Here is a 12783-nt window from a genome sequence, read left to right as displayed (position 1 = left end):
TAACTTGCAAGAACCATAATGACTTGTCAGAAATACAAAAAAAAAGGCTCAGATTTCTATTGTTTTCTCTTCCCCATCTTCTTAGCCTTTCCCTTCTTGACCTTTTTGCCTTCTAATTAGGAAAAGAATATTTTTATTTATTTATTTTTATTTATTTCTTTAGAGAGAGGGGAAGGGAAGGGGAAAGACAAAGAGAAACATTGATCAGTGCTTCTCAGGCGCACCCCATCTGGGGATAGAACCCACCCCATCTGGGGATGGAACCGACAACCCAGGCACGTGCCCAAACCAAGAATTGAACTGATTACCTTTGGCATGAGGGCATGAAGCCCAACCTTTTGAGCCATATCAGTCAGGACAAGAAAAAGAACATGTGAATGTTTATAAACTTCTTAGCACTTGTACTCTATAATCTGTTGTCATGATTTTTATTAATTGTTTTATTAAGTATTTTATTAAAATAATTTCAGGGTACTCTTCATATATAGCAGAACATAGGCAGGCATCTCTAAATTATCACTGGGTTAATGGCATTTTTCTTAATTTAATTAGAGTGTGCCATAGGATGTGTGTCAGGGCAACCTTCTCTCCATTGTTGTTACCATTCTTTCCTTCCCTCCAGTTTCCTACTGGTCAGAGGAAATCTGTTCAACCATAAATCAGATCATTTCATTCTCGATCACTACCCTCCAGTGGTTTTCTGTTTTACTCAGAGTGAAAGCCAGAGTCTTTACAGTGGTTTAAAAGTCCCTGCAGTACCTGTTGGAGCTCTGCACTAGCCATACTGGCCACCTTGCTATTCCTCAGACATAATTAAACATGTTCCCACCTCAAGGCCTTTAAACTTGTTTTTTTCTCTACTTCAGATGTTTATCCCTCAAATATTACATGGTAGCTCCCTTGGTTCTTTCATGTCTTTACTAAAACACGATCTTCCCAGTGAAATCTTCCTGACCATTCCATTAAAATAACATGTTCTCTGCCCCACATACACATTCATACTTCTTAATTTTTTTCAGTAGCACTTAAACACCATCTAATGTACTGCATATTTTATTTACATGTTTTGGGGGTTTTTCGCCTTCCCAAAGAGAAAACATTTATGAAAAGAGAGATTTTTCAGTTATAATCACTGTGGTATCACTGCTGTTTTGAACAGTGCTGAGCATATAATTAGTGCTGAATAAAGATTTATTGAATGATAAATGAAGAAACAAGTTAGCCCTTTATGTGCCAGACTTGTTGGTGCAATGCTGAGCTCAAGATAGGTAAGAAACATATCCAAGGATCCCCCCCAAACACACACCAGTCCAAAAAAGTGATCTGAGATCAGAGCAGGAAACAACACAATCATGAGAGGTTGAAATTCTCTTTTAGGTCAGTGCTTATATGAAGTCTTCAACCAATTGAGAGACTAACTCTTAGATCATTAGTTAGGGAGCTGAACCTCAATTTCCTCCTCTGTTAAGCCTAGATTCTTAACAGGGAGCAAAATGATTCTGTTTTGTAAGTGCCTTCTGATTCTTGGCAGATTCAAGTAGAAATTGTCTGAAGGAAAGTTTCCCAAATTAAGCTTCAAGATTCCTATAATTTAAGATCAATGAAATGGTCTATTAGCAGAGATCCACAAAAAAGGTTACAATAAACAGCAGATTTAATCCCCTCCCGCCAAGATATATATTAGAACTATTAGTTACAGAGTATAAAATAATTGAAAATACAATTGCGAGGAGTTTTACAGAACAGATGAAAGATAAGAATACATACACAAAGGAAACAATGTATTCCAAGCAGAATAAATAAAAAGAAATCTACATCTAGATCAACTGTGACAAAAATCAGCCAGAGGAAGAAAAGATTTGAGCATCTGCAGAGAATAAACAAATTAGAAATCGAAGCTCAAAAACAAAATAATATCTTTAAATTGCTGAGAGAAAGTAACTATTTACATAGAATTGCATATCCAGAGAAGCTTTCTTTTAAAAATGAAGGTGAAATACTTTTTTCAAGTTAATAAAACAGTTGACCACAAACAGGCCTTCACTGAAAGGAATTGCTATAGAAGTACTTTACCAGAAACAAATAATAATAAATAAAAACCAGTCCTAAAGAGAGATTTAAAAGGATTGGTAAACGAAAAAATTCCAAGAAAACATTTTTTGTATATAACAATAATGAGTCTAAAATTAGAGATTAACAGAAGTATATTAAGAAAAGAGTGGATACATAGTATTTGATAAAGTGAGTGGCTATCTGGGAAAAAATAAGGTAGAAATTAACTTTATTCCTTATGTTGAAATAATGGTTGAAATGACATTGTGAATCTGTGACATAGTAGAACACATAGGAAGTTATTTTTAAATCTTGGAGAAGGCTAGAATTTTATAAGCATGACAGAGAGCCAGGAACCATAAAAGAAATGATTGCTACATTTAAAAATCTGAGTAGCAAAAAATATCATTAAATAAAAAGATAAATGTTAAATGTGAAAATATTTTATACCTGTCACATACGAATTGTTTAACTTCTTGGTAAATAAAAAAATCCTAAAGTCATTAAGAAAATAGTCAACCATTCAGTAAGAAACAAGGCAAGGTACATGAAAATGAAAAAAACCCATAAAAAAGAAATACAAGTGGTTCGTATAAATAGAAGTGGTTCAAACATATAAAAAGATGCAACATCATTCCTAAATAAGAGAAATGCAAATTAAAACTGTGGTGCAAGATTGTTTACCTGGTACATTGGCAGAAATTAAAATGTTTGATATAATAATGTGTTGGGGCATTGAGGACAAGAATATTTTGATACCTAGTTTATGAGAATGTAAATTGTTATAACTTATGGAAGGCAGTTTGGCAATATTAGTTTCTAATATAGTTTGACCCAACAATTCCATTCCTAGAAACTGATCTGGATACAAAGGATTTTACTATTGTTATTTTTTATCATAAACAATAAATATATGTTCATAATAGAAGATTTTAGTTATGGAATATTCATATAGCGGAATACTACATAATCATTAAAAAGAATGCGGCAACTATATACCAGATGTGGAAGTATCTCCGTGATATTATTAGGCTAAAAAGATAAGGTATAAAATATGGTATATAATGTGCTACTATTTTGGGGGGGAGAGTATTCATGCATTTGCTTATATATAGGTAGAATATCTCTGTGAGGATAATAAGAAACTAGGCACATTTGTTTGCTTCAAGAAAGGAGACCTGGTTTTCTAATGGAAACTTCATTTTCCTACATTCTCTGAATGTTTTAGTATACTTAATAAAAAATAATCAGAAATGGTTCCTTGTCTATTTAATATATTGCCTCACCTAAAAGAAGGGATGCATATACTTTTCCCCCTATACTTTCAACACATTCCTGCTAGCAGGGAGATTAGTATGCCTATCACTTTGGAGCAGTAGTTACCAACTCCTGTTCAGTTGTATCTACAGAATTGCACCTACTCCCCCCGACTTCAATTATTTTGAAGTCAACCCCAAATATAATTTTATTTACTCCACTCAGCCCTTGTACTTTTAATAAAACTTCAATTTGTACATTCTTCATAAATGACCAGATGGCCTCTCATTCCCAGTGTATGTGAAAGTGTTTTGTACCAGCAAAGTGGCCATGAGACCTCACTTACTTTGGAAATTAATGAATGTAGGTTGAAAAGGGTAGAGTGTTATTAAAAACTAGGACATTAAGTTGGATCTAGTTCCTTAGACTAGAACTTGGTGTAGGTATCATTCAATTATCTTTGTATTTTCTTCCAGATTTCTCTCTGATTATGCTTACAGACTTTAACACATAGCATTCCTTTAAAAACAGTTCAAGAAAACCATAAAGCTTTATGTAAGCTTTATGCTTCAAAATTGAAATAAATATTAACATTTGTAAGTTTTTGAAAATGTTTCTGTATCAATGAATAAACTAGGTAGTTTTCTTGGTGACATGACAAATGATTTCATTTCCTTTTTAGGAGGATGCCCAGGAAGAATTTGGCTGGAAACTAGTTCATGGTGATATATTCCGTCCTCCAAGAAAAGGGATGCTGTTATCAGTCTTTCTAGGATCAGGAACGCAGATTTTAATTATGACATTTGTGACTCTGTGTAAGTGTTAAGTGCAAATTAAATAGAAAATATTTTTCTAAATGATTATTTGAAAACCAGTTTTCCTAAGTGAGATGGCTAGGTTAGTTTATGTGTGAGAGGTTTTTGGCGTTCAGATTTGTGTTTTGGCTGTACGTGACTTGAGGTAGGATTAACTGCCCCCAAAAGCTGATTCTTCGTATCTCTCTTCTTCAGGATAGTTACCAAGCCTTTGTCACAGCAGCACTGGAGCTGGAGAGAACTGAGTCCTGAAACACTATATGGGTCTGAGTCTGGGTAGCCCAGAACCAGGATTGACAATCCCACCCTACCAGCAGTAGTATAAGTAGGAAGCCAAGACATTCTTGTCTTCAAAGACAAAAGGAGAAGAGTGGGTAGGACAGGAAGCTTGAGTTATAGATTGGCCATAGGAGTGGTTCTGTTAACTACTCTCTGGGGACACATTATTTCCATGGTCTTTCAGTTTTCCTAATTTTAAGAGAAAAATGTTTATGAATAAAATGTTCTAAATTTTGCATTTATTTATTTAGTTTCTGGAAGTTTATTTTTTCCATTACCATTTAGTCCCCTTATATCCTCCTAACCCCCCCCAATAACCACACTATTGTCCATGTCCATGTCCATGAATACTTTTTCCTTTTGCTCAATCTCTCCACCCACCCAACTAACCCTAATGCCAAACCCCTGCCCTGTCATCCTGCTGTATGTATGAGTCTGTCTGTATTTTGCCTGTTACTTCAGTTTGTTTATTAGATTCTACATAAAAGTGAAATCATATAGTATTTGTCTTTCTCTGACTGGCTTATTTCACTTAGTATAATGTTCTCCTGGTCCATCATACTGTCAAAAAGGGTAGCATTTTCTTTTTTATAGCCAAGCAGCATTCCATTGCATACATGTCCCGTATTTGTTTTACCCAGTCATCTACTGATGTATGATACTTGGGCTGCTTCTAAATCCTGGTGATTGTTGATAATGCTGCAATGAACCTAGGGGTGCTTATGTTCTTTGGAATTAGTGTTTTGGGTTCCTTCCGATGTATTGCCAGATGTGGGATTGCTAGATCAAAAAGCATATTCATTTTTAATTTTTGAGGTATCTCTATACCTCTTTGCACAGTTGGTTCACCAATCTGCATTCCTACCAACAGTGCAGAAGGGTTCCCCTTTCTCCACATCCTCATCAGCCCTTGTTGTTTGTTGATTTATTGATGATAATTTTTTTGACAAACGTGACATAATATATTGTGGTTTTAATTTTCATTTCTCTAATGACAGTGAGGTTGAGCATTGTTTCATATGTTCTTTGGCCATCTGAATATCCTTTTTGGAGAAGTGTCTATTCAGGTCCTTTGCCCATATTTTAATTGGATTGTTTGGGGGTTTACAGAGGGGTGTTTTTGGTGTTGAGTTTTTAAGTTCTTTATACATTTTGTATATTAACCCCTTATGAGATGTGTTGGCAAATATATTCTCCCATTCTGTGGGTTGCCTTTTTATTTTGTTGATGTTTTCCTTGCTTTGCAAAACAAAATAAAAAGACAACCCACAGAATGGGATGTTTTCTTTGCTTTTTTAGTTTGATGTGGTCTCATTTGCTTATTTTTTCTTTGGTCTCCTTTGCCTGTGGAGATATATATCCAGTGAAACATTGTTGTGAGCAGTGTACGAGATTTAGCTGTCTATATTTTCTTATAAAATTTTTAAGACTTTGGGTCTAACATTTAAGTCTTTGATTTTTGAATTTATTCTTCTGTGTGGTTTAAAAAGGTAGTCTAGTTTCGTTTTTCTGCATGCATTTATCCAGTTTTCCCAACACTTTATTGAATAAACTATCTTGAGCCCACTGAATGTGCTTACTTTCCCTTTTGAATATTAGTTGACTATAAATCTGTGGGCTTATTTCTAGGCTCTCTATTCTGTTCCATTAATCTATGTGTCTGTGTTTATGCCAATATTATGCTGTTTTGATTACTATGGCCTCATAGTATAGTTTAATGTTATATAGTGTGATTCTTCCAACTTTGATCTTCTTTCTCAGTATCACTGTTGCTGCATAGGGCCTTTTGTAGTTCCATATAAATTTTTGAAATATTTGTTCTAGTTCTGTGAAATACATCATCAGAATCTTGAATTGAGTTGAATCTATAGATTGCTTTGGGTAGTTTGGACATTTCAATGATGTTAATTCTTCCTTCCATTAACATGGTTATGTGCTTCCACTTAGTGGATCTTCTTCANTTTACCAGCAGCAGACCCTGGGGGAGGGTCAGCTAAAATCTTAGGGCTCCCAGAGAGCTGCCTCAGTTGTTGTACTTAATCCTCCATATAACCAAGCTGTAATATAGCTGGTTGATTTAAGTTCCACAGGGTGGGGTTATTGGTTCTCCTCAGGCTGATGCCACTTGGACAGTAGTGCTTTGTCTGAGAAAGGTGGCCTCTGCAGTATGGAGAATGACTCAGTACAGGGATCCTGCAGCTATTCCTTCAGCTGGCTCCCCAGAGCCACCAGCCCCAGGTTCTCACAAATCTCTAGTGCACTCTCCCGGAGCCCAGAGTAAGTGGCTGCAAATGAAATTTCGTGTGTTGGCCCTTTAGGAGGCTCTCAGGGGCCATGTCTCCGGGAGCCATGTCTCCCTGGCAGAGAGAAACCCCTGCTGCTTTTCACTTCTGGATGTTACCTGGATTCTTTTCCTGGCTCTGGTGCTGTAGCCTGGGAAGCCCAGCTTGGGGTTTGGATAGCACACTTCTCAGGGAGAACTCCCTGGCTGCTGAAATATCCCTCTGGAACTTCAGCTGCCACCCATGTGAGCCCGCCAGCCCTCTCACACCTTACTTCCTACCAGTCATGTTGTAGTGAAGTGGTTTCTTCTGTCTCTCCTTGGTTATAAGTTTCTTTCCAGCTATTCAGAATGATATCTCTACAATTTAATTGTAATCCAGATTGGTCCTGGGGGGGAGGTTAGTATAGCTTCCAATTACTCCTTTGCCATAATGGGTCTCCTAAATTTTGCTTTTTTTCCCCATTCATTGATGCCTGCTAGTGATGAACAATAACAAATGAAGATTACTGAAAGAATTCAGAAACCACTGACCTTTTAATAATTTTTAATGAACATTTCTTATGTTTGATGTTTATTAGAAATATAATAGTAAAGTCACTTTCTGTTAGTAAAACTCTAAATTTTTGTGATGGAATTAACTACATAAATACTTTACAAAGAGAATTACCACTTTGAAATGTCTGGCACCTGAGTAAATTTGGGAACTACTGAGTTAACATCTCTAGCTTCAATTTGAAGACTGACATGAAGATTAACTAGAACCTATGTATTTATTTAGATAAAGAGATGCAGCTGTAATGAGTAGGGCTACAATTAGTGTATTACACTGGAGAAGGTAGGATGGGAGAAGTCATGAAAAAGACTGGGACATAGGCAGAGGATAGCACGAAGGCACTGGATTCCCAAGGAGCCAGAGTGGCATTAGAGCAGAATAGATGTTTGAGGATAAAATTCTTTAAAATTTTATTTGGAGCTGCCTTCTGCCACCATCTGGACTTTGTTGGGATTGGCTATGAAATGAACTTACAAGGGAGGAAAGTTTCAGAGAGCCTAGGACAGGAAGTGTTCAGGATCATTTTCCTTGAATACTTGATGTAAACTTTCTGCTTCAGAACAGTCCATTTCTCAGGCCTGAAGGGTGGGGGATGGGGAAAGGCAACGCATCTTAGCTGAAATTCTAGTACATCTAATCTTACCATAATTGTTTTTCCGCCTTCCTGCTGATCATGAGTTTCTTCTCTTGCCCCTCCATGCTGATCAGAGGTGTGTATGTTGTGTGCATCCCAGAAGAAATGCCAGGAAGTTTCTTGCTCCAGGAATTAGAGAGCCACTTGAGTTTCTCTGCAAATCATGATTTCTAAGTCCTAGCTTTAAGTTAGAAGTCTCTAGAAATATAAGATTATATTTTTGTTTTTATTAACAGAGACGGTTATATAGAGAAGAACAAATAAATCTAACCAACTAAATAAGGGTAGGAGCCAGAATTCTCCTGAGTCATTGATCAGGTCTTTCAATAACTTATGTTCAAAAAGGTAATGGTACTATGAAGTCTCTTTCCTATTTTATTCTTTGATTAGGTTCTGTTTTGTCTCATATTTGAATCTTGTAAGGTTTTTTCAGCCCAGAGGACATTTTAAAAGGAACAAAGAATGAGACTATTTAATAGTTGGAATATTTTTATTGATGTTAATTTTAAAAGCTGTATTTGAATCTTAGAAGAGCTGAAGGCCCTCAGGAACATCTGGTCAGCCTCCTCTGATAACAGGAATGGTGAGGCCTTACAGACCCTAACAAGAAACTTCCAAAGTGGAGGTTGCCTTATGCGTGATCCTGTTGATCCAGTACCTTAAATATTACTGAGATTCAATGTGGCTGTGTGGTAAGATAGTGTATTTTCAGAAAGTTGTGTTCATTACTTTTAAAGAATAGGGTTTTATATCACTTTACAACAAAGGAAACGAAATAAAACTTGTTACTTTAAATTACTTTTTTCTTAGTTTTTGCTTGCTTGGGATTTTTGTCACCTGCCAACAGAGGAGCACTGATGACTTGTGCTGTGGTCCTGTGGGTGCTGTTGGGCACACCTGCAGGCTATGTCGCTGCCAGATTCTATAAGTGTAAGTAAAAGCCACCCAACAAGGTGCCAGATCAGGAGTATAATCTGTTACTTCAGTACCTCTGAGCCTTGATGTCTGGTTGTTGATACTCCTTAAACAATATGTTATTATTGGTGTATATTCTTATTTAAAAGAAGCTTGTGAAGTGGATGACTATCCCTAGATTTATTTGTTCAAAATTACTTATTTGGTGAAATAAGCAAATTTAGGTGCTACTTGTCCATCAACCCCTGTCTTTTTTTTTTTTCATTTAGTTTTGACTTAACAAGGTCAAGTGAACAACTTAGATTTGCTACATTCATGGAAACATATATAGACAAATAAAGGAAGAAGTCCACAAAAGGGTATCACCAATTCACTGAAGTAATATATACAGTAATATCTTTTTTATGTATAAGAAATCATACTTATATCAATTTAATATTTATAAAGATAAACTATTTAAAGTAAACTAAGATCTCACTATTTTAAAGAGCCCTGAAGTAAGGTGATTGTGTAACATAGTTGCAATCTCTTATATTCTTGCTTTCTAAAAATAGAGTTCAGTAAGAAAAAGGATGGGATATGATTAGATGACTGAGAAAGCAGCTTTGCCAGGGTCAGTGATTGCCAGAGTTTGCCTTATTTAGGAATCCTGAAATCCACTGAGATTGGTCCCATAGGTAATCTGTGAATTAAAGTGCCAAGGAGATAGGACAGAGCTAAGGTTGGTATTAATAAGGCTCGAGCTAAAACATAAAACAGTAGGGCTACATAGGTGGTTTTAACATGTTGCCTAGACGTTGTCTGATAGAATTTTCTCCTCAGTATATGAAGTCCTATATATATATGTGTGTATGTAAGTGTGTTTAATTTCTGTGAATTTCTTCAGGTCTTTTTTTTTCTTTCCTCTTTTACTAAAGGACACATAATTAGGGTATTCATGTATTTAATACATGTGAGATATAGTTGGACCTCTGCCTGTGCATAAGCTCCCCATTTTTTACTGTTTCAGCTGTGCTGACTTTCTTTCAGTTCTTCAGTCAGGTAGTGGACCTTTATGCTTTCCAAAGGATCTTTCCACATACTGTTCCCTCTGCATGAAGTTCCAATCCATGCTCCCTCATCACAGACAAATCCCGTTTTAACTCCTCTTCATTCTTAACATCTCCCAGTTACAGATTAAATAGCATATTAATCAGGTAGAATATTCTGAGAGGTGCTACTACATGGCCCCAGTCACAAAATACTTCATTATATGGATTCATTTCTAAAGTTTCAAAAAATATTATTTGTTTTCTGATTGGAATTATATTAAACCCAAAGTAATAATTTCACAATAGTCTCTTTATCAATAATCCTGTGACTTCAAATTATATATAAATTATCATTTTCTTCTAGGGCAAGTAGTACTTGCTTATAAATTATGTTAACACTTTTTTAAACAATTTAAAGTTGTTCTCAGGTCTCAGCCAATTTCATCGCCTATTTTTAAACTGGAGGTAGAGGAGTACTTTCATTTTTTACTCTATATACCTGAGTTGTTTTTTTAACTGGGAAAAAATTGGAGAGGAAAGGAGCAAAGGAGAGTAAAATGTTCATAAACAAATTTGTTCTCTCGATGGTCGTAACCTTCCTTCTCTTCTTAACCAACTGATCTGACACACTGATCTCCTCACTCCCCTCCCATCCTACCAGAATTTAGAGTTCTTGGTTTTATCACAAATTCTGAGACTGACCACAAGATAAACAAGGATCTCCAATGTGTCCTTTGTCTGCCCAGTTCCATTATCGACACTGGCTTAGAATGTAAAGGTTTGTTTTATTTTTGACATAGAAAAAAGAATAGACAAAAAAAACTAGTATGGATGACTTTCCTTTGATACGAGGTTTATTTTATGCTGAAGCAAAAATCTTTAGAGCAGCGCTTACCCGGGCAGTTCTGTGATGTGCATCTCTGATTTGGGTCAGTTGATTAAGGAATATCATACCATTTGCTAGTGTCATTTTCTGTGGATAGGCACCCATTGCTATCTGACAGTTTGTCCAATGCCAGACCTGGGATTTTGATGTGAAAAAAGTCTGTATGTATGCCATTTTTGTTTTCTTCTGCAGCCTTTGGAGGTGAGAAGTGGAAGACAAATGTTTTATTGACATCTTTTCTTTGTCCTGGGTAAGTAAATTTTTTGATAATAGTTTTGTAAACATAGTCATGTGATAGTTCTCAAATTTTAATCCCTTAAGCCTTTAACATTATTTGTTTCTAAACTGTGTACTCAAGAATTGATTTTTAAATGCTAAAAATGAATGTTTAATAAACATTTACAGAATGACTACTACATGTTTTGTTTGGAAAATATCTCTAGGTATGGGAAATTTTTATGTTCCCTTTTAAAAAGTCTGTGCCTCAGTCTGTAGATGTTAGTCTGGCATGTTATTGTGTATGCTGTGTTTTTTTAAATCATAGTTTATTTTTTTCCATTACCGTTTAGTCCCCTTATATCCTCCTAACCCCCCCCCCATAACCACACTATTGTCCATGTCCATGTCCATGAATACTTTTTCCTTTTGCTCAATCTCTCCATCCACCCAACTAACCCTAATGCCAAACCCCTGCCCTGTCATCCTGCTGTATGTATGAGTCTGTCTGTATTTTGCCTGTTACTTCAGTTTGTTTATTAGATTCTACATAAAAGTGAAATCATATAGTATTTGTCTTTCTCTGACTGGCTTATTTCACTTAGTATAATGTTCTCCTGGTCCATCATACTGTCAAAAAGGGTAGCATTTTCTTTTTTATAGCCAAGCAGCATTCCATTGCATACATGTCCCGTATTTGTTTTACCCAGTCATCTACTGATGTATGATACTTGGGCTGCTTCTAAATCCTGGTGATTGTTGATAATGCTGCAATGAACCTAGGGGTGCTTATGTTCTTTGGAATTAGTGTTTTGGGTTCCTTCCGATGTATTGCCAGATGTGGGATTGCTAGATCAAAAAGCATATTCATTTTTAATTTTTGAGGTATCTCTATACCTCTTTGCACAGTTGGTTCACCAATCTGCATTCCTACCAACAGTGCAGAAGGGTTCCCCTTTCTCCACATCCTCATCAGCCCTTGTTGTTTGTTGATTTATTGATGATAATTTTTTTGACAAACGTGACATAATATATTGTGGTTTTAATTTTCATTTCTCTAATGACAGTGAGGTTGAGCATTGTTTCATATGTTCTTTGGCCATCTGTATATCCTTTTTGGAGAAGTGTCTATTCAGGTCCTTTGCCCATATTTTAATTGGATTGTTTGGGGGTTTACAGAGGGGTGTTTTTGGTGTTGAGTTTTTAAGTTCTTTATACATTTTGTATATTAACCCCTTATGAGATGTGTTGGCAAATATATTCTCCCATTCTGTGGGTTGCCTTTTTATTTTGTTGATGTTTTCCTTGCTTTGCAAAACAAAATAAAAAGACAACCCACAGAATGGGACGTTTTCTTTGCTTTTTTAGTTTGATGTGGTCTCATTTGCTTATTTTTTCTTTGGTCTCCTTTGCCTGTGGAGATATATATCCAGTGAAACATTGTTGTGAGCAGTGTACGAGATTTAGCTGTCTATATTTTCTTATAAAATTTTTAAGACTTTGGGTCTAACATTTAAGTCTTTGATTTTTGAATTTATTCTTCTGTGTGGTTTAAAAAGGTAGTCTAGTTTCGTTTTTCTGCATGCATTTATCCAGTTTTCCCAACACTTTATTGAATAAACTGTCTTGAGCCCACTGAATGTGCTTACTTTCCCTTTTGAATATTAGTTGACTATAAATCTGTGGGCTTATTTCTAGGCTCTCTATTCTGTTCCATTAATCTATGTGTCTGTGTTTATGCCAATATTATGCTGTTTTGATTACTATGGCCTCATAGTATAGTTTAATGTTATATAGTGTGATTCTTCCAACTTTGATCTTCTTTCTCAGTATCACTGTTGCTGCATAGGGCCTTTTGTAG

The 12783-nt window shown here is 35.8% G+C and overlaps 1 protein-coding gene across 2 annotated transcripts in view; it reads left to right on the top strand.

Moving 5' to 3' along the window:
• TM9SF2 (transmembrane 9 superfamily member 2) overlaps positions 1-12783 on the top strand; it is an 85684-nt gene that overhangs the window by 47830 nt on the left and 25071 nt on the right. For both annotated transcript variants that reach the window (XM_037065808.1, XM_037065809.1), the window contains exons 10-12: positions 3992-4124; positions 8685-8804; positions 10899-10956. In XM_037065808.1, coding sequence (XP_036921703.1) covers positions 3992-4124; positions 8685-8804; positions 10899-10956 — 311 coding nt within the window. The remainder of the gene's footprint in view (positions 1-3991; positions 4125-8684; positions 8805-10898; positions 10957-12783) is intronic.

This window comes from Sturnira hondurensis, unplaced genomic scaffold, assembly GCF_014824575.4.
Source record: "Sturnira hondurensis isolate 20B ecotype Veracruz unplaced genomic scaffold, ASM1482457v3 Scaffold0016184, whole genome shotgun sequence".
Lineage (NCBI taxonomy): Eukaryota > Metazoa > Chordata > Mammalia > Chiroptera > Phyllostomidae > Sturnira > Sturnira hondurensis.
The sequence above is the reverse complement of the archived record's forward strand: the minus strand, read 5'-3'. Positions and strand labels throughout refer to the sequence as shown.